Source organism: Salmo salar, chromosome ssa28, assembly GCF_905237065.1.
Source record: "Salmo salar chromosome ssa28, Ssal_v3.1, whole genome shotgun sequence".
In the NCBI taxonomy this organism is placed as follows: domain Eukaryota; kingdom Metazoa; phylum Chordata; class Actinopteri; order Salmoniformes; family Salmonidae; genus Salmo; species Salmo salar.
This window is the reverse complement of record NC_059469.1, coordinates 11,135,437-11,160,489: the sequence shown is the minus strand read 5'-3', so window position 1 is coordinate 11,160,489 and position 25,053 is coordinate 11,135,437. Positions and strand designations below refer to the sequence as shown.

Here is a 25,053-nt window from a genome sequence, read left to right as displayed (position 1 = left end):
TGGTGAGTTATAAATAAACAAAATACTGCAAAGTTTCCTAAGAGCGAGAAATCTCTCTCTGTCGGCTCCATTATCTTCTGTTGGCGCCATTATGATGATGTGAATGGTGTCCCTTACAGGAAAACCACTTTAATTTCACGTGATAACGTGTGAATTGTTCCACAAACACGTTTTCATGTGATTACGTGATCTTATGTGAAGTTATTGTGATAAAATGTTACAATATGTAAAGCAATTTGTGATAACATAAAACTACAGATGTGAAAACGTGATCGCATGTGGTGTTCCATAAACACATTTTCACATGATTTCACATATGAAATTTAATGTGAATTCATATGATTATCCACGTGAAATCATGTGTTTTTTCTGTAAGGGGTGGGCACCATTATCCCCCTGACTCAGTCTCTCACCATATGAATTTCTGGACCATAAAACAGTTTTTTTTTTGTCCATGAGGTGGAGCGTCAAGCAGAAAGGATGTGTGCAGCTTACTGGCATCTTGTGATGAAGCACTAATAGAAAGTTCTGAGAGTCTCTATAAAGGCTGCCAAAGGGACATTTCTCAAGTTGCAGCCGAGACAAGACACAAACAAGCGCGCACACACACACTCAAGCAATGACGAGATATATTTTTTATGTTGAGATACATTTATTTATGTGGACTGGAGGTCGCCGACAAGTGCAACACTATATTCGTATTCCCTCTCTGTGAAACATACATGTCACAATAGTCAGGGTTGAAATAGACACAAGTTTTGTGACACTGTGGGGAAGTAGGATAGATTAGAAAGATGACCATTTTATAACAATGTTGCATATTTCAGCAGAAAGGAATTTAGAATATAAAAGAGGAGATAGGAGGTGAAGAATCTTACAATCAACAGAATGTATTGAACCACCCATTACCATCAGGGTCAACGTCTCTCACCCCTCTTTGCGTCTGAGAGCAGTGGTCTTGGGGTGAGTGGATGCATAATTTCATATTCAGACCAAACTTGAAAAAATCCCTGCTGTACTGTGTTTCCTAATTGCTTCATCCAAGTCCTCTTACACAACTATACTGCACAAACAGCAATCTTACCAATACAATTTTGTAAATAAGTAACATTTCACAAGATCTAGCTTTCAGCTTAAATTTCTGTAACATAGCCTACTGGAACAGCTAGGGTCTATGGACAGCTCAGAGTGGTTCCAAAACAGATTTTGGGTGCAGTTACACTTGCCAGCTGTCTCACATCTTCGTCTCGCTGTATACTGCTCTAGGAGTGTTTAGAGCTGTGTCTTCTCACAGAAGAATGGTTTCCCAATCTGTTTTTGTGCTTTAATCAATACTTGACAACAGGTGGAAACAGTGCAGTCAAGCTGAACATAACTCAGGGGCCACAGTCTGCCTTGTGCGCATCCATATTAAGGAACACCTTGCGGATGTAAAACAAGCTGAATGTAACTCAAAGATGCAGATTGTGCATATCCCTGTTTATAAACCCTGTGTGACTGAGATAGAACTAGAGAGTTGGGAGAGTTGCCCCACAATTTTGCAACTCTCATGGGCGAATTCTGCTGAGAGTAAGTGAGTGAAACAGTATCAGTGGAATATATATAACAGAGTTAGATTTCTTGTATGAACAAAAAACTGGACTCTGAGGACACAGACATCCAGACATCCTATTGATCACATCATAGCATTATGTCTCTGCCGTATTTCTAGTGATGGATTATACACACCTCCCAGACTATCTGTTTAACACATACACACAAACACACACACAGTCATTGGTCATCCTGTTATATTTAGCTGGGGAAAAGTTGGTGCTGTTTCTTTACACAGATCTCCTTGTACCTTGACACACACCACACAACCTCGCACACACTAGTGATGCGCAGGTCAGCTGTTTGTTCACCCACTGTCACGTCCTGACCAGTATAGAGGATTATTTGTTATTGTAGTTTGGTCAGGACGTGGCAGAGGGTAGTTCGTTTATGTATTCCGGGGTTTTGGGTTTCTTTTCTATGTTTGTGTTTCTATGGGTTTTCTATCTGTTCTGTTTCTATGTTAGTTAATTGGGGTATGGACTCTCAATTGAAGGCAGGTGTTTTCTAGTTGCCTTTGATTGGGAGTCCTATATATTAGGGTGTGTTTGGTCTTGTTGTTTGTGGGTAGTTGTTTTAGCACTGCTATACGTGTGTAGCCTGCTATACTGTTCCTGGCGGTCATTGTTTTTGTTCGTGGTGTTCACATTATAATAAATTATGATGAGCACGCAATCCGCTGCATATTGGTCCACTTTTTCCGACAGCGATTTCAACATATCTTCTGACGAAGAGGATCGTGACACCCACACCAATCCGCAACCCCCCGATGGCCCTATTCCCACTACAAGAGATGAAGGAGAGACTGAAGAGTGGGGTGGAGAAAGAGATTTCTACTTTTAAATTCACATAACATCCTTGCTTTAGCTTTCAATGTGGCTGGCAACGCAACATTCTTGGTCCGCATCACAAATTGACTGTTAATTTCACAGTAGCCACAAGCCAGTAAACTCAAACTATTTATGAATCTGAGCAAATTTTCTTCTAAAACATACTGCAATATTAATAATGAAACTAAACCTTATTCCACTCTTGAATAATGCAACAATCCACAAGCATGTGCAGAAAATTAATAGGTTGATTTTCTCATCCGTACACATTATATTAGCTGAAAATTCACAGCTAATTCCTGCTAGCCAGCTATCTAGCAAACTAAAAACATGCTTTATGTTCAAGTAAAGATAGCAAATCAATACTTAATGTTTACCCCTCTAATACAAATATAAAAGCACAGTAATGCTATCATATTGTCATTCTATTATAATATACAGTGCCTTCAGAAAGTATTAATGTCCCTTGACTAATTCCATATTTTGTTGTGTTACAGCCTGAATTCAAAATGAATTAAATTGGGGGGGTTTCTCTCACCCATCTACACACAATAACCTATATTAAAAAGTGAAAACATGTTTTAAAAAATGTATTTATTTAATTTTAAAAATGAACATGAAATACAGAAATATCTCACACCCATGAGTCAACATATGTTAGAGGCACCTTTAGCATCGATTACAGCTGTGAGTCTTTCTGGGTAAGTAAGTCTCTAAGAGATTTGCACACCTGGATTGTTGTCACGTCCTGACCAGTATAGGGGTTATTTGTGATTGTAGTTTGGTCAGGACGTGGCAGAGGGTATTTGTTTTATGTGGTTCGGGGTGGTGGTTTGTTTAGAAGCGTGTTTGATTTATTATTTCCGGGTTTTGGGTTATGTTCTATGTTTTTGTATTTCTATGTTCTTTCTAGTTTAGTATTTTCTATGTTAGGTAATTGGGTGTTGGACTCTCAATTGAAGGCAGGTGTTTGTAGTTGCCTTTGATTGAGAGTCCTACATATAGGGATGTGTTTTGTTTGTTAATTGTGGGTAGTTGTTTTTGCATTGTGTTGGTGTAGCCTGCAAAACTGTTTCCTGTCGTCGGTTCATTTTTTTTTTTTTTGGTGTTCACATTCAATAAATATAATGATGAGCACGCAACCCGCTGCGCCTTGGTCCTCTCTTCACGAAGACAGCCGTTACAATTGTAGAATATTTGCACATTATTCTTTAAAGAATTCTTCAAGCTCTGTCAGGTTGGTTGATGGTTATTACTAGACAGCCATTTTCAAATCTTGCCATATTTTTGAGCTGATTTAAATCAAAACTGTAATTAGGCCACTCAGGAACATTCAATGTCATCTTGGTAAGCAACTCCAATGTATATTTGGCCAGGTGTTTTAGGTTATTCACCTGCTGAAAGGTGTATTTGTCTCCCAGTCTCTATTGGAAAGCAGACTGAACCAGGTTTTCCTGTAGGATTTTGACTATGCTTAGCTCTATTCTGTTTATTTTTATCCTAAATAACTCCCTAGTCCTTGCTGATGACAAGCATACCCATAACATGATACAGCCACCACAATGCTTAAAAATGGGAAGAGTGGTACTCAATGATGTGTTGTGTTGGATTTGCCCAAACAACGCATTGTATTCAGCACAAAGTTAATTTCTTTGCCACATTTTTGGCAGTTTTACTTTAGTGAATATGGAATATTTGTTTTTCTGTACAGGCTTCCTTCTTTTCACTCTGTCATTTAGGTAAGTATTGTGGAGTAACTACAATGTTGTTGATCCATCCTCAGTTTTCTCCTATCACAGCCATTAAACTCTGTAAATGTTTTAAAGTCACCATTGGCCTCATGGTGAAATCCCAGAGCTGTTTTCCTTCCTCTCAGCCAACTGAGTTAGGAAGGATACCTGTATCTTTGTAGTGACTGGGTGTAGTGATACACCATCCAAAGTGTAATTAATACCTTCACCATGCTCTAAGGGATATTTTAATGTCTGCTTTTTTATTTTTACCCATCTAACAATAGGTGTCCTTCTTTTCGAAGGCATTGGAAAACCTCCCTGGTCTTTGAGTTTAAATCTGTTTGAAATTCCCTACTCGACTGGGGGACCTTACAGATAATTGTATGTGTGGGTGATGGAGATGAGCTATTCACTCAAATCATGTTAAACACTATTGTTGCACACAGAGTCCATGCAACGTATTATGTGACTTGTTAAGCACATTTTTACTCCTAAACCTATTTAGGCTTTCCATAACAAAGGGCTTGAATACTTACTGACTCAAGACATTTCAGCTTTTCATTTTAATTTATTTGTAAAAACACAATACCACTTTCACCTAATTGAATCCATAAATTCAGGCTGTAACACAACAAAACATGGAAAAGTCAAGGGGTGTGAATACTTTCTTTAGGCAATGTACGCTACACAGCAGGTAATGTTAGCTAGCTAAACACATTCTTTTTTTATGCATCCTCACGTAAACGTGCTGTAGCTTAATGCAGACATTTAGCTGAACCATATCTAGATAGGAACTTAGGCATACACTAGCTACCCTAAAGTTAGAACAAGCCTGGCTTTGATCAATATCATGGAAGGTATTATGAGGTAAAAGGAAATTGTAACTGAAAATGTAAATAATTCCCTGGAGAGTTCCTTCTTGCCTGGACCCCGGAGGTCTCAGCGCAGTCAAGCAATTAACCCCCCCCCAAAAAAATGTCACATTTAAATCTACGGCAACCACTTCAAAATGTAACAGGCTGTTACTACAGTCAGTGTCCAGATTTCAGTTAGGCTACTATTCCATTTAACCAATCTGAACAGTACAGTTCCCTTGACATGCCATTTTGAAGTTCCCGTCTTGTGACTGTCAAATTGGTATAGCGCCTCACAAACATCACACATAACATAGCTGGTGCTGCTATCATGTTCTTTAACCACTAAATCTTTCCCAAACATTAGACTACTGTTCTGGCATTCCCTTCTGTTTATTTTCAACTCTCCATTTTGCAGATTTTCTCTGATTGAATTAAACTCTAACATTGTCCTTTTTGCCTCAGTGGATCAATGTTAACTTTTCTGCCCATGTTCGTAGAAGCCTTTTACAATTACGCCACAAAGCCTTTTACAATTACGCCATAAAGCTTAGGCTACGGCAGATACAAATAATGAAAGAAAAACCTCAATGTAGCCTATTGATATAAGTTGCACAATAATTATACATTCATGGATGTTTTTATACATTGGTTTGTCTTTATTCAATCCGCCTGCCACCCACCTGCCCTTCATCCACACAATATTTCTTGACCCTTAACTCGCCCGCCGCGATGATATAACCTCAGGGTCTGCGGGTTATGAGTCAACCCTTGCATCACTAACAAACACACACTCACCGCCATTGATCATTCCATTAGATTTAGGAAAATTGTTTACTGAGATCTCCTTGTACCCTGACACACACACACACTGTCTGACACTATCTGATAGCCACAAAATCAAGCCTCACTGAGTGATTAACATCACAAGGCTATATTCAAGAAAAGGGGAGGTTTGGAAAATGAAAGTGTAATTTCCTCTCCAGTGTGGCCTTGAAGTGGCAGGGTTACGGCAGAAAACACATTTCACTTCAATTCTGTCTCATTATAATGAATGTAGCCATTATAATTAGATTGATGTTAGATTGAGCCAGCCCTATTCATTTCTCATTACAACCAATAGATGAATTATCTAACGACATTCAAGGACAGAATGGGTTGTGTGATTGAGGCATGAGATTGAAGTAACTCAATCTAATTCAATTGTTGCTTGGTAAAAAGGTAATTCAGACAGACACCGAATGCTAAACACAGAAACACAGCCCTGGCCGTAACATAAGAACAAGCCTAAGGTGACAGGGACAGAATTGGATACCTCTCGAGGGAAATCACAGCTGTATTCCATTCCAAAACATCACTCCCTTCCACTTGATCCTTATTGCTTTTCTTCGCAGATGGGAGAGGAATGGATAGGCTTAAGTGTGACCTCTGGCACAAGAAGACCCTCTGAGCTAAAGCCTAGGCATTAGCCTAGCCAATTGGAGGCTAGGGTTTATTAATAGGTGGGAAAAGTAGTATGTAAGGTTTGTCATAGGCAATGAGTGTGTGTGTGTAGGAAACAACTGAAGAAGCTACAAATGCCAGACACTCAAGCCCAGGATCAGAGGAAAGCTATTTACAAGTGTGCGTGCGGGCGGACTGAGGACCTGAGGCCTATAAGCACATACAGCTGTCTTGGGTCAGTCACAGACACACGCACTCACACACACACACACATCAATGCATGCCGTTTACAGCTCTGCACTGAACTATTGTCTTTGGGGGTGAAAAGTCACCAAGCACAATCAAATCAAATAGAAAATAACTTTATTTGTCAAATGCGCCGAATACAGCAAGTGCAGACCTTACCATGGAATGCTTACTTACAAGCCCTCAACCAACAGTGCAGTTCAAGAAGAGTTAAGAAAATATTTACCAAATAAACTAAAATAAAAAATAATAAAAGTAACACAATAACATAACAATAACGAGGCTATATACAGGGGGAACTGGTACCGAGTCAGTGTGTGGGGGTACAGGTTAGTTGAGGTAATTTGTACATGTAGGTAGGGGTGAAGTGACTATGCATAAATAATAAACAGCGAGTAGCAGCAGTTTACAAAACAAATGGAGGGGGCCATTTGATTACTTGTTTAGCAGTCTTATGGCTTGGAGGTAGAAGCTGTTAAGGAGCCTTTTGGTCCTAGACTTGGTGCTCTGGTACCACGTGCCGTGCAGCAGCAGAGAAAACAGTCTATGACTTGGGTGACTGGAGTCTGACAATTCTATGGGCTTTCCTCTGACACGGCCTATTATATAGGTCCTGGATTGCAGGAAGCTTGGCCCCAGTGATGTACTGGGCCGTACACACTATCCTCTGTAGCGCCTTACGGTCAGATGTTGAGTAGTTGCCATACCAGGCGGTAATGCAACAAGTCAGCATGCTCTGGATGGAGTACAGGAGGGGACTAAATACACACCCCTGAGAGGCCCCCAGTGTTGAGGATCAGCGTGGCAGATGTGCTGTTACTTACACTTACCACCTGGGGGCAGCCCGTCAGGAAGTCCAGGATCCAGTTGCAGAGGGAGGTGTTTAGTCCCAGGGTCCTTAGCTTAGTGTTGAGCTTTGTGGGCGCTATGGTGTTGAATGCTGAGCTGTAGTCAATGAACAGCATTCTCACATAGGTGTTCCTTTTGTCCAGGTGGGAAAGGGCAGTGTGGAGTGCGATTGAGATTGCATCATCTGTGGATCTGTTGGGGTGGTATGCGAATTGGAGTGGGTCTAGTGTATCAGGATGCTGTTGATGTGAACCAGTGCCCAGCCTTTCAAAGCACTTCATGGCTACCGACGTGAGTGCTACCGGGCGGTAATCATTTATGCAGGTTACCTTCGCTTCCATGGGCACAGGGACTATGGTGGTCTGCTTGAAACATGTAGGTATTACAGACTCAGTCAGGAAGAGGTTGAAAATGTCAGTAAAGACACTTGCCAGTTGGTCCATGCATGTTTGGAGTACATGTCCTGGTCATTCATCTGGCCTCGCGGCTTTGTGAATGTTTAAAGGTCTTGCTCACATTGGCTACCGAGAGCGTTATCACACAGTCATCCAGAACAGCAGGTGCTCTCGTGCATGCTTCAGTGTTACTTGCCTCGAAGCAAAGCATAAAAGGCATTTAGCTCTTCTGGAAGGCTCGCGTCACATGGAAGCTCGCGTCTGGGTTACCTTTGCAGTCCGTAATAGTTTTCAAGCCCTGCCACATATCATGAGCGTCAGAGCTGGTATAGTAGGATTCAATCGTAATCCTATATTGACGCTTTGCTTGTTTGATGGTTCATCTGAGGGCATAGCGGATTTCTTATAATCATCTGGATTAGTGTCCTGCTCCTTGAAAGCGGCAGCTCTAGCTTGATGTGGATGTTGCCTGTAATCCATGGCTTCTGGTTGGGATATGTATGTACAGTCACTGTGGAGACGACGTCGTCGGTGAGCTTATTGATGAAGCCAATGACTGAGGTGGTATACTCAATGCCATTGGATGAATCTCGGAACATATTCCAGTCTGTGCTAGCAAAACAGTCAGGTAGTGTAGCACCCGCGTTATCTGACCACTTCCGTATTGAGCGAGTCACTGGTACTTCCTGCTTTAGTTTTGGCTTGTAAGCAGGAATCAGGAGGATAGATTTTGCCAAATCTCTGTATGTGGAGTAAAGGTGGTCTAGAGTTTTTTTCCCTCTGGTTGCACATTTGACAGGCTGGTAAAAATTTGTTAAAACTGATTTAAGTTTGCCTGCATTAAAGTCCCCGGCCACTAGGAGTGCCGCTTCTGGGTGAGCATTTACTTGTTTGCTTATGGCCTTATAGAGTTGGTTGAGTGCGATCTTAGTGCTAGCATCGGTCTGTGGTTGTAAATACTACGAATAATAGAGATGAGACCTCTCTTGGCTGATAGTGTGGTCTACAGCTTATCATAAGGTACTCTACCTCAGGCGAGCAATACTTCAAGACTTCTTTAATATTAGTCATCATGCCCCAGCTGTTATTGACAAAAAGACACACACCCCCACCCCTCATCTTACCAGACGTAGTTTTTCTTATCTGTGTCGTCATTCAGCAACGACTCCATTCTTAATGTTCCGTTGGTAATAATATAATAATCGTAATCGTAGGTAATCAATTTTATTTTTCGAATGACTGCATGTTAGCAGGTAGAATGGATGGTAGTGGGAGTTTACTCGCTCGCCTGCTGATTCCCAGAAGGCAGTCTGATCTGTGTCCTCTTTTCCTCCATCTTTTCTTCATGCAAATGATGGGGATTTGGGCCTGTTTCTGGGAGAGCAGTATATCCTTCTCGTCGGACTCATTAAAGGAAAAATCTTCTACCAGTTCGTGATGAGTAATCGTTGTTCTGATGTCCAGAAGTTATTTTCGGTCATAAGAGATGGTAGCATCAACATTATGTACAAAATAAGTTTAAAAATAAGTTACAAACAACGCAAACAAACGAACAAAACTAACAAAATAGCACAATTGGTTAGGAGCATGTAAAATGTCAGCCATCCTCTTCGGCGCCGTCCTTGCCCCAACAACAGTGAAGTACTTGAGGGAGCAGGGTGCACAGAATCAACAATGCATTGTACAGGGCTGTAATAACATGAAATAACGAGGTAGTTAAAGGACATACGGTAAGACACCTCTAGGTAAGAGGGCACTCCATCACAGTACCATGTCTACTATCTACCATTTGTCACCTCTGTCTACATCTAATCTTATCTGTGAGAGCTATGGTAAGGTATGGTGTTAGCCAATTCTACTTGATACAGCTTGGGTATAGCTGTACAGAAGAGTTTAGATATGCAACAAAGATATACTGCCCTGTTTTTGGCCTTTCTGAGAGCGGGTCAGTCTACTGTATAGGGTTAGGTGAAATTGAAATCTTGGGAATATTCAAAATATTGTGCCCGCTATTCGTAATCTGTTTGTAATCTGTTTGTTTGTTTGTTTATTTGTTAGTAGTGCTCTTTGTGGAAACTGTGTTTCTATGCAATATGCAGCTGCACTTTATTAGAAGTCACAGGAATGTCCAGTGGATATCTGTTTCTGTTTTGTGTGCCTCTAGACAGTCCTAACCACTACAGTGTGTGTACCTGTTTCCCTCGACACACAGGAATGGATGATATTAAAAGTAAATGAAAAGACGAGGACATAACTCCTTCCCACCGATAACTAATCTGATTTCATTCCATTGCAAACCGCAGAGCAATCTCCACTTCTATTACCAAACCTTCATGCTTTTAGATGTTTTTAAAAGTGTACTTGAGATACATGCTGAATCCACAATTAGTGTCCAATTTGAATGTGATAGTTGGTTGAATTCATTATGAAATAATACGACAGCAATTTGAGTGCTGAGTATACAGTTGCCTAGTAGGCCATATTGTATGTGTGCTAGTTTCTAAACAAACTGTGTTCCTATGTCCTGCTCAGGAGATTGTCCTATGGCTACTTCCTGCACTAGGAAGTGTTGTGTCTACATGTGATGGTATCTGTGTGCATTAAGTATGGAATATTCTGCCAGCACGATGAGGCAGCTGATAATCTATCAACAGATGTCACTGGGTTCAGAGGCTATTCTTTGATGTGCAATTTATACAGTACCAGTCAAAAGTTTGGACACACCTACTCACTCAAGGGTTTTTCTTTATTTGTACTATTTTCTACATTGTAGAATAATAGTGAAGACATCAAAACTATGAAATAAGACATATGGAATCATGTAGTAACCAAAAAAGTGTCAATTAAACAAATCTAAATATATTTTATATTTTAGTTACTTCAAAGTAGCCAAACTTTAACTTGATGACAACTTTGCAGAATTTGCAGAATTTTTTTGGCATCCTTCCCCAGATCTGTGTCTCGGAGCTCTATGGACAATTCCTTCAACCTCATTGCTTGGTTTTTGTTCTGATATGCACTGTCAACTGTGGGACCTTATATAGACAGGTGTGTGCCTTTCCAAATCATGTCCAATCAATTGAATTTACCACAAGTGGACTCCAATCAAGTTGTGGAAACATCTCAAGGATGATCAATGGAAACAGAATGCACCTGAGCTCAATTTCTAGTCTCATAGCAAAGGGTCTGAATACGTATGTAAATAAGGTATTTCTGTATTCATTTTTTTGAAATTACCAAACATTTTGAAGAACCTGTTTTCACTTTGTCATTATGGGGTATTGTGAGTAGATTGCTGAGGATTTTTTTATTTTATTTAATCCATTTTAGAAAAAGGCTGTAACCTAAAAAGTCAAGGGGTCTGAATACTTTCAGAAGGCACTGAATAAATTGGGAAGACACTTTATTTCCCTGGTCTGAAAGAACAGTATTAATTAGCTTGTAAATTATTATTGTTGATAAATGAACATCATCAATATCATTTTTACTTCTTAGATCACAGTTTCTACTTGTCCCTCTATGCAAACACAACTCAACTGGCTACTCTACAGTGAGTTCAGTTCACAGTACAATGCTATGTCCTTCAGAGGGACTCTAGCTCTAAAATAACTATGTGTGTGTGGGTCTTTTCATGGGACAGGCACGGAACCCTCGCGGTGCAGTTAGGTGTTTATATGACTAACATACATTTGGGAAAGTGGAGTGTGTCAGATAGATAGCTAGGTCTCTACCCCGCAGTAGGGTGCCCAGGCTTGTGGGACTGTATTGTGTGTGTGTGTGTGTGTGTGTGTGTGTGTGTGTGTGTGTGTGTGTGTGTGTGTGTGTGTGTGTGTGTGTGTGTGTGTGTGTGTGTGTGTGTGTGTGTGTTATACACAGCAGGCTGTATTCTAGGGCAAGGAGCTATAGCTCAACACTGACAGACACACACACACACACACACACACACACAGTCTGATCCTAGTTATGACCACATTTGTTCTGATAACAAAGATTGAAAATGCATATCCTTTCAGTATGTCTCGATATGTATGCAAGACATAAATGCTACTGATTGATTTATATAAAAAATGTAATAGAAGAGCATATTAGATTTCCCCTCCGTTCTGCCTTGTAGTGATTGTCTTTGTTAGCACCCACAGTTTTCACCTAGCACCTATATTTTCCACAGCTTGTTAACACCTATATTTTCCACTAAGTGTATTGCAATGGTGGAGAGGAGAGAGACAGAGGAAATGAGAGATAGAAAGGGAGAGATTAAGTGCGAGAGAGGCAGGAGGCAGAGGGAGAGGAAGAGTGTGTGTGTGTGTGTGTGTGTGTGTGTGTGTGTGTGTGTGTGTGTGTGTGTGTGTGTGTGTGTGTGTGTGTGTGTGTGTGTGTGTGTGTGTGTGTGTGTGTGTGTGTGTGTGTGTGTGGAACACGATAGTAGCACAGAGCTCTCCGTGGTGAGTGGTGTCGTTGTGTCCACCGTGTCTCCTATCTTTCCCTTCACTCCCTCCCCCGTTCCTCTTCCCCTATCCTTCCTCCCCTGTTCCTCTCACCCTGCATTCCTCTTCACTGCAATCAGCTCTTCTGAATCCCCCTGCTTCCTTGCCAAGGCACATATAAGTCACAGGGTTACCACACATACAGCCACACACACACACACACACACACACACACACACACACACACACACACACACACACACACACACACACACACACACACACACACACACACACACACACACACACACACACACACACACACACAGATATGCAGAGACACACACTTACACACACCACACAGAGCATCTCCCCACACACTCCATGCGCACATTTGTTCAGCTGCGAGCTGCTTAAGAAGCTCTCGTATCTTAAACGAACACCTTCAACGACAACATTTCCTCACCACAAAGCTGAACCAGCTTCCAACTTCCACTCCATAGATTCTTACCAGAAAAAGAACCCAGAAAGGGAAACAGAGATGAAGAAACACAAAAGCAGAAGTTGAAGCAAGAAAACCTTAACTATAAACAGGACCCTGTTAAGATGGGCGGAGAGTGGAATATTCCCCCAGGGTGGACATGTGTGCATTTAAAGTCTAGGAAAAGGGATGAATAGGTAAATATGGCGGGAGTTAAGAGTTGGGAGAGTTTTGCAATAAGGTGTGGCCTTGTGGTTACAGTGTCCACCATGAGAGTGGAAGGTTGGGAGTTTGATCTAGAGGGCTGCATCTCGGGTCCCGACAGAGATCATTGTGGCGTGGTCAGCATTTTTCATGATCTCAATGATCAAAAACACCTCTGTAGCATTATACACACACTCGCAGATTCACTGCTTCAAGTTCAGTAGCCAACCTCTCCTCTCCAAGTTGGGCGTGCGAGATCAAGTGCGCTTACAGTATGTGTGGTCTCAATGAAATAGAGCAGGCTGCATAGGCGGAGTTGGGCATGCAAGATCAGGTGAACGTTGTTTCTCAATTAGGCCTAAATAGAGTAGCCTAGGCTATAGCCTATGCATGGGTGGAGAAGCACAGGACAGTTATCTTTCCAAGGAAATGCACTCCCTAAATATGATTAGGTTATAGTTTACTACATTGCCTAGAAATAAATATTTGTCACCTATATTTGTCTCTGTCTGAAAATTGTCCTGCTCCTAAAAGGTAAGCTATAGGCAAAACGTAGCTCAAAATAAAGTGCAAGTGTTCGCTCTCTTTCCAACTCTGCTCTCTTCAAACTACATCTAGACTTTTGGCTGATCTAACCGCGTAATACGATAGCTTAATATAATGGGCCATGTGAGAATCTCTGGTAATTTAACCTATTTCTTAGGTTATATTTGTACATTTTGATATTACCTATAGAGCGCAAAATAGCTGGCACAGTGGCTGGCAAGAAAAGTGCGTCACATACGTCTAAAGTAACATTAGGGGACTGTAGGTGTGTTCGAGACCAGTTCTTGAGCGGGTGGGAGTCTGACAGAAAGCTGGTGCAGTATGAAAAGCTGCGAGTGCGGGCGGGATGAAGAAATCAGTCCGGTGCAGACTTGTAGTTCGATCCTTGTGACTGTAAAGTATGGAAAATTAGGTGGAAGTGATGACTGAACATAAATTCTTTGTCTGTTCTAAATGTATCATCATCAAGCAGCATAGGGAAGAGATTATCTGTCTGCTAGCTCAGCTGTAGGATAAACAAGATGTGCTTTTAAGTACTTTGATGCAGCCAAGACACACAGAATTTCAGTTCTGAATGCCTCATGCAGCCAAGGGGTTGATAAGTCGGGCAATACTGACCTGATCCAATCCACTGGACAGATGGTAAGCTCATCTCCGCGGCCAGTGGGAGACTGGACACTGGCAAGGCAAAGGAGGTCGGGTGGGAGGCAGTCTGGTCAGCCTCCATATATCATAGAAGATCAGATCCAGCTATTAAACAGCTTTTCCCCGCTGGAGGCGGACATACCGGCCCTGGGAGGTTAGCTCTTATCCTTGGAGTACACCAACAGCCAGTAGCCATCCAGGGGCACCCTCCACAGCTCAACCGATCGCTGACCAAAGAAAACAAGGTCTTGGACCCTCCTCCATTTCTCTGAGGATTCCGACGCCATCCACTGCTACATGTGCGGTGAGTCAGGCTGGCATGAGTCAAAGTACACCCCCTGCCCAAGACAGGCCCGTTCTGTTCCCCCTCTTCTTTCCCCATCGGATTCCATCACAACCATCATTGTCGTGGGCAGCTTGATGGTGAGAGATTTTGTTACCCATGCGCCCGTGTCCAAGACATCAACTCCCTTCACCCCACAGATCTAGCCAACTACTCTAATATTGGCACCATTGTCACTCACTTCAGATTTATTGACATTCGCTTTTGGCAATCTGAGTAACTGAAGAAGGACTACAACATTCTCTTGAACACCCTTGTTTTTACAGGGAAGCAACAGAGGACATGGAAATCGTATTATATCACAGAGAAATAGAAGTGCAGGAAATGTAAGTAACCTAATCTATGTTCCTTTAATGCTACGATGGTACTGTCTGCATTAATCATACGCACTGTCAAGAGTAGTAGGCTAAGGCCCAGTTCTCTGTGACATTTTAGAGACAAATTTACATACACCCACCCACGCACTCACTCATGAAGAAGTTTTCCTTTCACACACAAACGGAGCACAAAGAAGAATGAACATTAAGAGAGAATTGACATTGAAGAGGGAAAATAAGAAAAATAAGTAAAATAAATAAATTGGGACTGGAATTTACCAAAATAATGTTTAAAGGTTAAATATTTTAAATGTTAAAGTTTGAAAGCATTTGGAAATGTATAGTGGAAAATATTATTAAAGGGGGATTAGAGTAATGCAGTAAAGGGGATAACAATGTTATAATGTTGTTTGCATTAAAGTATGATGAATATAGACAATGTGTTTTAAGCCTATAGGAACAAGGCCGTAGGGCCTGTAGGAGGTTGATAATGAAAGGTTATATAACGCTGAAATGTTGTAATGATGGGATGTTTAACTTGTTGGATATCTAAGAGCTAAGGGAAGTAATAAGTTAGGTTAGAGTGGGATTGTAATGGAGCTAAGTGGGGAATGGTAATATTTAAAAATTAATGTTTCAAAAGATAAGGTTAATAAAGTACATTAAGAATGCTAGCTTGCATTGGAAGTTGCCTGGTCAGAGCGGCTAGGAAGAGACATCCTGTCAAGGTGGGCATCCTGGGAGGAAAGGAGCGTTGTCCGCATTAGGTGTTAACCACTGAATGCGTCATCGGAGCAGGTGTCAGTCATGATGAGTTAGCAGAAAGAAGAATGGAGGGTAAAAAAGAGCTATGATTTTTGGGATGGGTACTCTCTTTGAGCTTGGGACTTTTATTATACTTATATTTAGATTTTTATACTCAGTTAAAGTAAAATTCTAGGTCTCCCAAGTGGTGCAGTGGTCTAAGGCACTGCATCGCAGTGCTAGAGGCGTGACTACAGACCCGGGTTTGATCCCAGGCTGTGTTGCAGCTGGCTGCGACCGGGAGACCCATGAGGCGGCGCACAATTGGCCCAGTGTCATCCGGGTTAGGGGAGAGTTTGGGCGGTTGGTGTTTCCCCCGACACATTGGTGCAGCTGGCTTCTGGGTTACGCGAGCAGTGTGTCAAGAAGCAGTGTGGCTTGGCAGGGTAGTGTTTTGGAGGACGCATGGTTCTTGACCTTTGCCTCTCCCAAGTTCATACGGGAGTTGCAGCTATGGGACAAGACTGTAACTGCCAATTGGATATCACGAAAAAAGGGGGGGAAAACTATTACAATTCTAGGAGGAATCCTTAAGGTTACCTCATTGATAGAGGTTTGGTAAAATAGTTGTTTTAGACTTCGTCTTAGAGACTGATCATCCTTAGGGGGAGCAAAAAAACTGTTTATCCTGTTGGGGATAGGGGGCAGTATTTGCACGGCCAGATAAAAAACGTACCCGATTTAATATGGTTACTACTCCTGCCCAGTAACTAGTATATGCATATAGATTTGGATAGAAAACACTCTAAAGTTTCTAAAACTGTTTGAATGGTGTCTGTGAGTATAACAGAACTCATATGGCAGTCAAAACCCTGAGACAAATCCTAACAGGAAGTGGAAATCTGATGTGTGGAATCACTTCAAGCCTTTGCCATTGAAACACACAGGGACTTATTAATCATTTAGCACTTCCTAAGGCTTCCACTAGATGTCAACAGTCTTTACAAAGTGGTTAGAGTTTTCTATGGTAGAAACTGACCCAAAGAGAGGCTTGGGAAGTTGGTCACAGGGGGAGGGCCATTACTACTATGACGCGGGCGCCCATGGGAACCCTTTTGTTCCGAAACGTTTAGTAAGACGATGCAATCGTCCACCTTGAATATTATTGAAGCTCTGGTTGAAAAAGGCCCTAAAGATTTATATTATACAACGTTTGACATGTTTGAATGAACGTAAATATATATTTTTTGCACATTCGTGATGACAAGTCCCGCGCGCTTCAGTACATTATGAGTAGCCTTCGGAACGCGCTAACAAGAAGGAACTATTGGGACATAAATTATTAACTTTTTCAAACAAAACTACATTTGTTGTGGACCTGGGATTCCTGGAAGTGCCTTCTGATGAAGATAATCAAATGTAAGGGAATATTTACAATAGTATATTTGATTTTAGATGGTTCCAAGATGGCGCTAACATGTATCGCCTAGCCTATTTTTCTGAGCACACCACGTCGTTTATTGCAAAGTGTGATTCCCCAGTAAAGTTATTTTTAAATCTGGCAATGCGGTTGCATTCACGAGATGTTAATCTATAATTCTTTCAATGACAATATTAAATTTTAACAATGTTTTCGAATAGTAATTTTGTAAATTGTAGCGCTGATTCAACGGAAGCATTTGAGGGAAAATATTTTCTGAACGTCACGCGCCGATGTAAAATGCTGTTTTTATATATAAATATGAACTTTATCGAACAAAAAATGCATGTATTGTGTAACATGATGTCCTAGGAGTGTCATCTGATGAAGATTGTCAAAGGTTAGTGCTGCATTTAGCTGTGTTTTGGGTATTTGTGATGCATGCTAGTTGCTTTGAAAATGGCAGTGTGATTTTTTTTGGCAGGGTACTCTCCTAACATAATCTAATGTTTTGCTTTTGCTGTAAAGCCTTTTTGAAATCGGACAACGTGGTTCGATTCAGGAGAGGTGTATCTATAAAATGGTGTAAAATAGTCATATGTTTGAGAAATTGAAGTTATAGCATTTATGGGGTTTTGTATTTCGCGCGACGCGATTCCACTGGCTGTTGACGCAAGCGTCCCACGTTCCCAGACAGGTTAAATAGGTGTAGAAGGTAAGAAACATTTTTTCTTTTTAAATATTGTGCTTCTCATAAAATTGTAATAGACAAAAAATATATATATATTGCCACTCCCCAACAGGGGTATAGTTAAGGGCACTGAAGGTGGTCTATCAATTTATTTTACTGTACATTTTTGCTCATCATTAATTTGTGATATTGATTTGTGATTGATTGACTAATCTGGGATTTTTTTATGCCTGTTTCTGGAATTTTGAATAAATGTGCTAAATTGTTCTGAAATCCTGTGTCCTCAAAGAGTCATACAAGTGCATGTAGTTTTACTCTAGGTTTCTGAAGAAGGCTTGATTATTTGAGGATCTCCAGCTAATTTTCTTGGTTAATTATTCCATCGGGAACCCGAGTAGCTGGTATAAAGGAACATAACCTGATACCCAACAATAGTTACTGAGTGCATTGGTAGGACTCTTAGTGAGGGGTGTCTCTAGGCGAAAGCCAGAGCAGGACGACCCGCTCATGGTGTGCCAAGGTTGAAACTCTGGCCCGGATGATCCTGAGAAGGCGTCGAGTTTATACGATTCAGGGAGCATAGGCACTCAACTTCGGGGATTGCCTAAGGACAGTCCCTAACTGTAGACCAGCTCAGTGATAAGGCAGAGCAGCATCTATCAGATCTGTAGGGATTAATGAGGATTGGGTAGGCAGGGGCGAGTTGAATTGTTAATCCTGCAGAAGTGGTATTTTAGCTTTGACAGTACGTAATTGAATTAATGAAATTGACAACTTATTAACATCAGAAAACATTCATTTTCTTGCCATCTCTGAAACACACTTAGATACTTGATTTGATGATGAAGAAGTAGCTACTGCATACATGTTTATAGAATGTATAGGAAAGACATAAATGCAAATGGAGCAGGTGTGGACATGTATGTTCAGTGTCATATCCCTGGCTGAGAGAGGATTTAATGTCAGATGATGTGGAAGTAATATGGCTAGAGGTTCATCTACCTCACCTAAAGCATATTCTCATAGGACGTTGCTATATACAATCAAGTGCTAAAAGGCAATATTTGTAACCAGTGCCTGCAATCTGGTTCAAGTCATCAGTCAACCTACCAGGGAATTTAAAAAAAAGAACAAGAACTAAATCATCCACATGTATTGATCACATCTTTACTATTGCAGAAATCTGCTCTAAAGCAGTATCCACACCCATTGGATATAGTGATCATAATATAATAGCTATATCTAGGAAAACCAAGAGTTAGCCTAGACAATCTGATGAGTGACAATATTATGCCTATCAGTTGTCAAATTGTACATGAAGAAATGGGCGCATCTTGTAATTGACAAATGCAGGGAAAGGAACATCGCTTTATCAAATCTTCCTTCAGTTACGTGCAGGTAAAACATTGTGATTTCTATATGGTATCTGATTGAGCATATTCTGCAGTTTCTATGACACTTACCGACTGTCTGAGACTGTGGTTTTTGAGAATCTGGGAGCCTTACATGGGCAAAGACAGAGATGTGACCATGGGCAACTAATTCACATAAATTTCCCTGGTAGACAAGTTGTTTGCAAAGAAGACTAGCCTGCTTGGAACAGTGAACAAAAAGGCGGGAGCTGCCCTCCTCCGCACAAATCATACCAGAAACTCCATATGATGGAGAGCGGTAAAGCAACACTCACGGTGACAAGATGTAAAAGAAATAAGAGTGTTTGCATCCTGAGCACCATGCATCCCATGGGTCTAGCATGTGAGCTTCATGAGAACCACATGAACGCCAAGAAAGAAGCTACAGCCACAAAGCAGGCCGCAGGTCCTGCTGTCCATCTTTCCCAAGCACCACAGTTCCCACTCAGGGAAAAATAAGACACAATGTCAAGTCGGCAGGTGCACACAAAACAATGCCCATGAAAACTATGTGCAGTGCAACTGATTTGTTTGTAGGGCTTGCTCACACAAAGCCCCGAAGCTGTGTGCTGACTCTGGACCCGAAGCATAAAGAGAAGACAAGATTGATTAAATACTAAAAGCACGGGTATATGAGCATTTCAATCAACAAATTACTGTTTTTATTTCTTGTCATGAATATTTTTCTATTAATATTTCTTTATGCAATTAATTCTTTACAATTGTTCATGCACTGGTGCTTTTGTTTAGGAATACTACAAATAATTTCCCCTGCGCACCTACCTGGTTATATTAATATTTTTTTTATATAATTAATTTTTTACCCCCTTTTTCTCCCCAATTTTGTGATATCCAACTGGTAGTTACAATCTTGTCTCATCACTGCAACTCCCCAATGGGCTCAGGAGAGGCAGAGGTTGAGTCATGCGTCCTCCGAAACATGACCCGCCAAGCTGCGCCGCTTCTTAATACCTGCTCGCTTAACTTGGAAGCCAGCCGCACCAATGTGTCAGAAGAAACACCATTCAACTGACGACTATCGTCAGCTTGCAGGCACCCGACCTGCCACAAGGAGTCGCTAGATTGCGATGAGCCAAGGAAAGCCCCCGGCCAAACCCTCCCCTAACCCGGACGACTCTGGGACAATTGTGCGCCTCCCCATGGGACTTCCGGTCACAGCCGGCTGTGGGATCAAACCCCAGGATGCATTGATGCCTCAGCGCTGCGATGCAGTGTGCGACTCGAGAGGCCCCATATTATTATTTTTATCATTTTTCGAATTTCTACTTTGTCAAAAGGAGCTGTAGCTGGACTAATATTAATTAGTATAACTCTTACTAATCAAATGGATTACACTGTAATTATCATGACACAAGGCGAGACCCAGATGCAGACACAGGAGGCAGATGGTTGGAGTCTTACAATGTTTATTAATCCAAAAGGAGTAGGCAAGAGAATGGTCGTGGACAGGCAAAAGGTCAAAACCAGATCAGAGTCCAGGAGGTATAGAGTGGCAGACAGGCTGGTGGTCAAGGCAGGCAGAAAGGTCAGGCAGGCGGGTGCAGAGTCCAGAAACAGGCAAAGGTCAAAACCGGGAGGGCTAGAAAAAGGAGAATAGCAAAAAGCAGGAGAACGGGAAAAATGCTGGTTGACTTGAAAAACATACAAGACGAACTGGCACAGAGACACAGGAAACACAGGGATAAATACACTGGGGAAAATAAGCGACACCTGAAGGGGGTGGAGACAATCACAGGGACAGGTGAAACAGATCAGGGCGTGACATGTAATGTTTTTATTGTATGGGAAATAAAAATAGACTATAGGCCTAAAATTAGACAAACCATTTCCTTGACTCTTTTTTTTATTGATATATTTCCATGAGTATTTCTTCATTGAATTTATAATTTACAATAGTTAATGCACTATTTTTCAAGCATTTATTTATCAAGCATGTTTGCGCTCCTTGCAGGTTGATATGCATTTGATGCATATGCTGAAGGGGATGACCGGCAATGTTCACTAGCGGGTACTTATATGCTGAAAGGCCAGGCAGATCTAGTGTTAAACCACCTGACCAACTCTTAAGACAATGAGACTCCCTAAATCTCTCTCAGATTATTACCAATCCCACAAGGTATGACAGCAATCACCTAGAAAAGGCTACTCTCTGATGTTATCCTCACAAATAATCCTGACAGGTATCAATCTGATGTTTTCTGTATTGACCTTAGTGATCACTGTTTTACGGCCTGTGTTCGTAATGGCTGCTCAGTTAAACGACCTGTCCTGATTTGCTTGCTTCAAAACTTTATAAGAATATTTTGAAGATAAATACACAACGCAGAGGATGAGAGGACTAAAAACTAGAGTACTAATGGTCAATAGGGAATTGTAAATAGGAGTTGGGTCTCAGTTCAACAGCTGTTTAGAATCTGTGGAATGTCACTCCTGAACTCAGAGCTACGTGTGCTACGTGTGCTACGTTCTGTACATTGAGTCGGGAGCAGGATACTTGTTATTTGGCCATTGGCCAAGTTGTACTGCAAGGACTTCTGTTTGGTCAACACCAGGCTAGATTGGGGGGGTTATAAACAACATCCTGTTCCTTTGTTCAGTGGAGAAAAGCTGAGGACAGGAGAGACTGAACATCTACCTCCCAGCATAACATCTTGATTTGTCCTTCTCAAATAAACCTATTTTTCTCCCCCTGATTTACTTTGGAGTTTGTGTTATTGAAGGATAACATCAATTGCTAACAACCTTAATGAGCAAGCTTTCATTCATGACCTGGCCTCTGTGATTTGATATAGAATCAGCTTGATACATGCTGTTGAAGATGCTAGGATACTCTTTTTTATATTTTCAGTGGTATTTTTAACAAGCGTGCCTCCATAAAGAAAATTACAATTAAAAACAGGTTCAGTGCCTGGTTTGACCGTGATCTGGCAGTTAATCCACCTCAATAACATCATTTGGTGAAAGGCTTGCCACACAAATACTCAGGCTGACTGGCTGAAGTTCAGGCAAATTAAAATAAGTGCACTCAGGGTATCCGGAAGGCCAAAGTTAGTTAACCTGTTATGGCTAGGGGGCAGTATTTTCACGGCTGGATAAAAAACGTACCCGATTTAATCTGGTTACTACTCCTGCCCAGTAACTAGAATATGCATATAATTATTGGCTTTGGATAGAAAACACTCCAAAGTTTCTAAAACTGTTTGAATGGTGTCTGTGATAATATAACAGAACTCAAATGGCAGGTCAAAACCTGAGAGATTCCTTTACAGGAAGTGGCCTGTCTGACCATTTATTGTCTTTCTTTGACATCTCATTCCATTACAAAGGATCTCTGCTCTAAAATGACACTTCTTACGTCTTCCATAGGCTCTCAGAGCCCGGGAAAAACCTGAATGTCGTCATTCCAGCCCCAGGCTGAAACACATTATCGCCTTTCTCAAGTGGCCGATCAAGGGACTGTGGGCTTAGGCGCGTGCACTGGCCGCCCCCGTCTTTGTGATTTTTCCTTTGGTTACCGAAAAGGAGATTCCCGGTCGGAATATTATCGCTTTTTTACGAGATAAATTGCATAAAAATTGATTTTAAACAGCAGTTGACATGCTTCGAAGTACGGTAATGGAATATTTAGAATTTTTTTGTCACGAATTGCGCCATGCGCACGACCCTGATTTACCATTTCGGATAGTTTCTGGAACGCACGAACAAAACGCCGCTATTTGGATATAACGATGGATTATTTTGGACCAAACCAACATTTGTTATTGAAGTAGCAGTCCTGGGAGTGCATTCTGATGAAGACAACAAAAGGTAATCAAACTTTTGTAATAGTAAATCTGATTATGGTGAAGGCTAAACTTGCCGGGTGTCTAAATAGCTAGCCCGTGATGGCTGGGCTATGTACTTAGAATATTGCAAAATGTGCTTTCACCAAAAAGCTATTTTAAAATCAGACATATCGAGTGCATAGAGGAGTTCTGTATCTATAATTCTTAAAATAATTGTTATCCTTTTTGTGAACGTTTGTCGTGAGTAATTTAGTAAATTGTTAATAAATTCCACGGAAGTTTGCGGGGGGTATGCTAGTTCTGAACGTCACATGCTAATGTAAAAAGCTGTTTTTTGATATAAATATGAACTTGATTGAACAAAACATGCATGTATTGTATAACATAATGTCCTAGGTGTGTCATCTGATGAAGATCATCAAAGGTTAGTGCTGCATTTAGCTGTCTTCTGGGTTTTTGTGACATTATATGCTAGCTTGAAAAATGGGTGTCTGATTACTTCTGGCTTGGTACTCTGCTGACATAATCTAATGTTTTGCTTTCGCTGTAAAGCCTTTTTGAAATCGGACAGTGTGGTTAGATAAAGGAGAGTCTTGTCTTTAAAATGCTGTGAAATAGTCATATGTTTGAAAAATTGAAGTTTTTGTATTTTTGAGGAATTTGTCATTCGCGCCACGCCTATCATTGGATATTGGAGCAGGTGTTCCGCTAGCGGAACGTCTAGATGTAAGATTAATATAAGGAGCAGTTCTATCTCTGTGGGTCTAACCCCAAGAAGTTCTGGAAAACGGTGAAAGACCTGAAGAATATACCCTCCTCCTCACAGCTGCCCATGTCCCATGTCCCATAATGTTGATGATATGGTTGTTACTGACAAGAAGCACATGGCTGAGGTCTTTAACCTGTCTGGGCTAGGGGGCAGTATTTTCACGGCCGGATGAAAAACGTACCCAATTTAAACAGGTTACTACTCTGGCCCAGAAACGAGAATATGCATATTATTAGTAGAGTTGGATAGGAAACACTCTGAAGTTTCTAAAACTGTTTGAATGGTGTCTGTGAGTATAACAGAACTCATATGGCAGGCAAAAACCTGAGAAAAAGTCAACCAGGAAGTGGAGGATCTGAGAGTTGTAGTTTTTCTTTCTAGTCCCTTTCGAAACTACAGTATCCGTGGGGTTACGTTGCACTTCCTAAGGCTTCCATTGGCTGTCTAAAGCCTTCAGAAAGTGGTTTGAGCATTCTCCTGTCACTGGGCAGATAATAGGAGCTCAGTTTCTGAATGGACTGCCTGGCAACAAAGGGATTGGATATGCGCGGTCACACGAGCGTGCCGTTCCTTCTTTTTCTCCTTGAATATTGTACGGTTTGAATATTATCGCAATTTTACGTTAAAAATACCATAAAGATTGATTTTAACCTCTATGGGCTAGGTGGGACGCTTGCGTCCCACCTACTCAACAGCCAGTGTAATTCCGTGGCGCGATATTCAAATACCTTAGAAATGCTATTACTTCAATTTCTCAAACATATGACTATTTTACACCATTTTAAAGACAAGACTCTCGTTAATCTAACCACACTGTCCGATTTCAAAAAGGCTTTACAATGAAAGCAAAACATTAGATTATGTCAGCAGAGTACCCAGTTAGAAATAATCAGACACCCATTTTTCAAGCTAGCATATAATGTCACATAAACCCAAACCACAGCTAAATGCAGCACTAACCTTTGATGATCTTCATCAGATGACAATCCTAGGACATTATGTTATATATTGTAAAATCTGCTTTCACCGAAAAGCTATTTTAAAATCAGACATAGAGGAGTTCTGTATCTATAATTCTTAAAATAATTGTTATGCTTTTTGTGAACGTTTATCGTGAGTAATTTAGTAAATTCACCGGAGGTTTGCGGGGGGTATGCTAGTTCTGAACGTCACATGCTAATGTAAAAGGCTGGTTTTTGATATAAATATGAACTTGATTGAACAAAACATGCATGCATTGTATAACATAATGTCCTAGGGTTGTCATCTGATGAAGATCATCAAAGGTTAGTACTGCATTTAGCTGTG

General features: G+C 41.1%; 1 protein-coding gene across 4 annotated transcripts in view; it reads right to left on the bottom strand.

The window, feature by feature from the left end:
- The window catches only part of uts2r (urotensin 2 receptor), an 82,941-nt gene that overhangs the window by 26,390 nt on the left and 31,498 nt on the right, over positions 1-25,053 (bottom strand). For 2 of the 4 annotated variants that reach the window (XM_014179470.2, XM_014179477.2), the window contains one exon: positions 20,731-20,770. The exons of the other annotated variants lie outside the window; for them this stretch is intronic. Coding sequence is in view for 1 of the 2 variants with exons in the window: in XM_014179477.2 (XP_014034952.1) it covers positions 20,756-20,770 (15 nt within the window). In the remaining variant the exon portion in view is untranslated. Of the gene's footprint in view, positions 1-20,730; positions 20,771-25,053 lie in introns of those variants that run through there. 4 annotated transcript variants of the gene reach the window in all.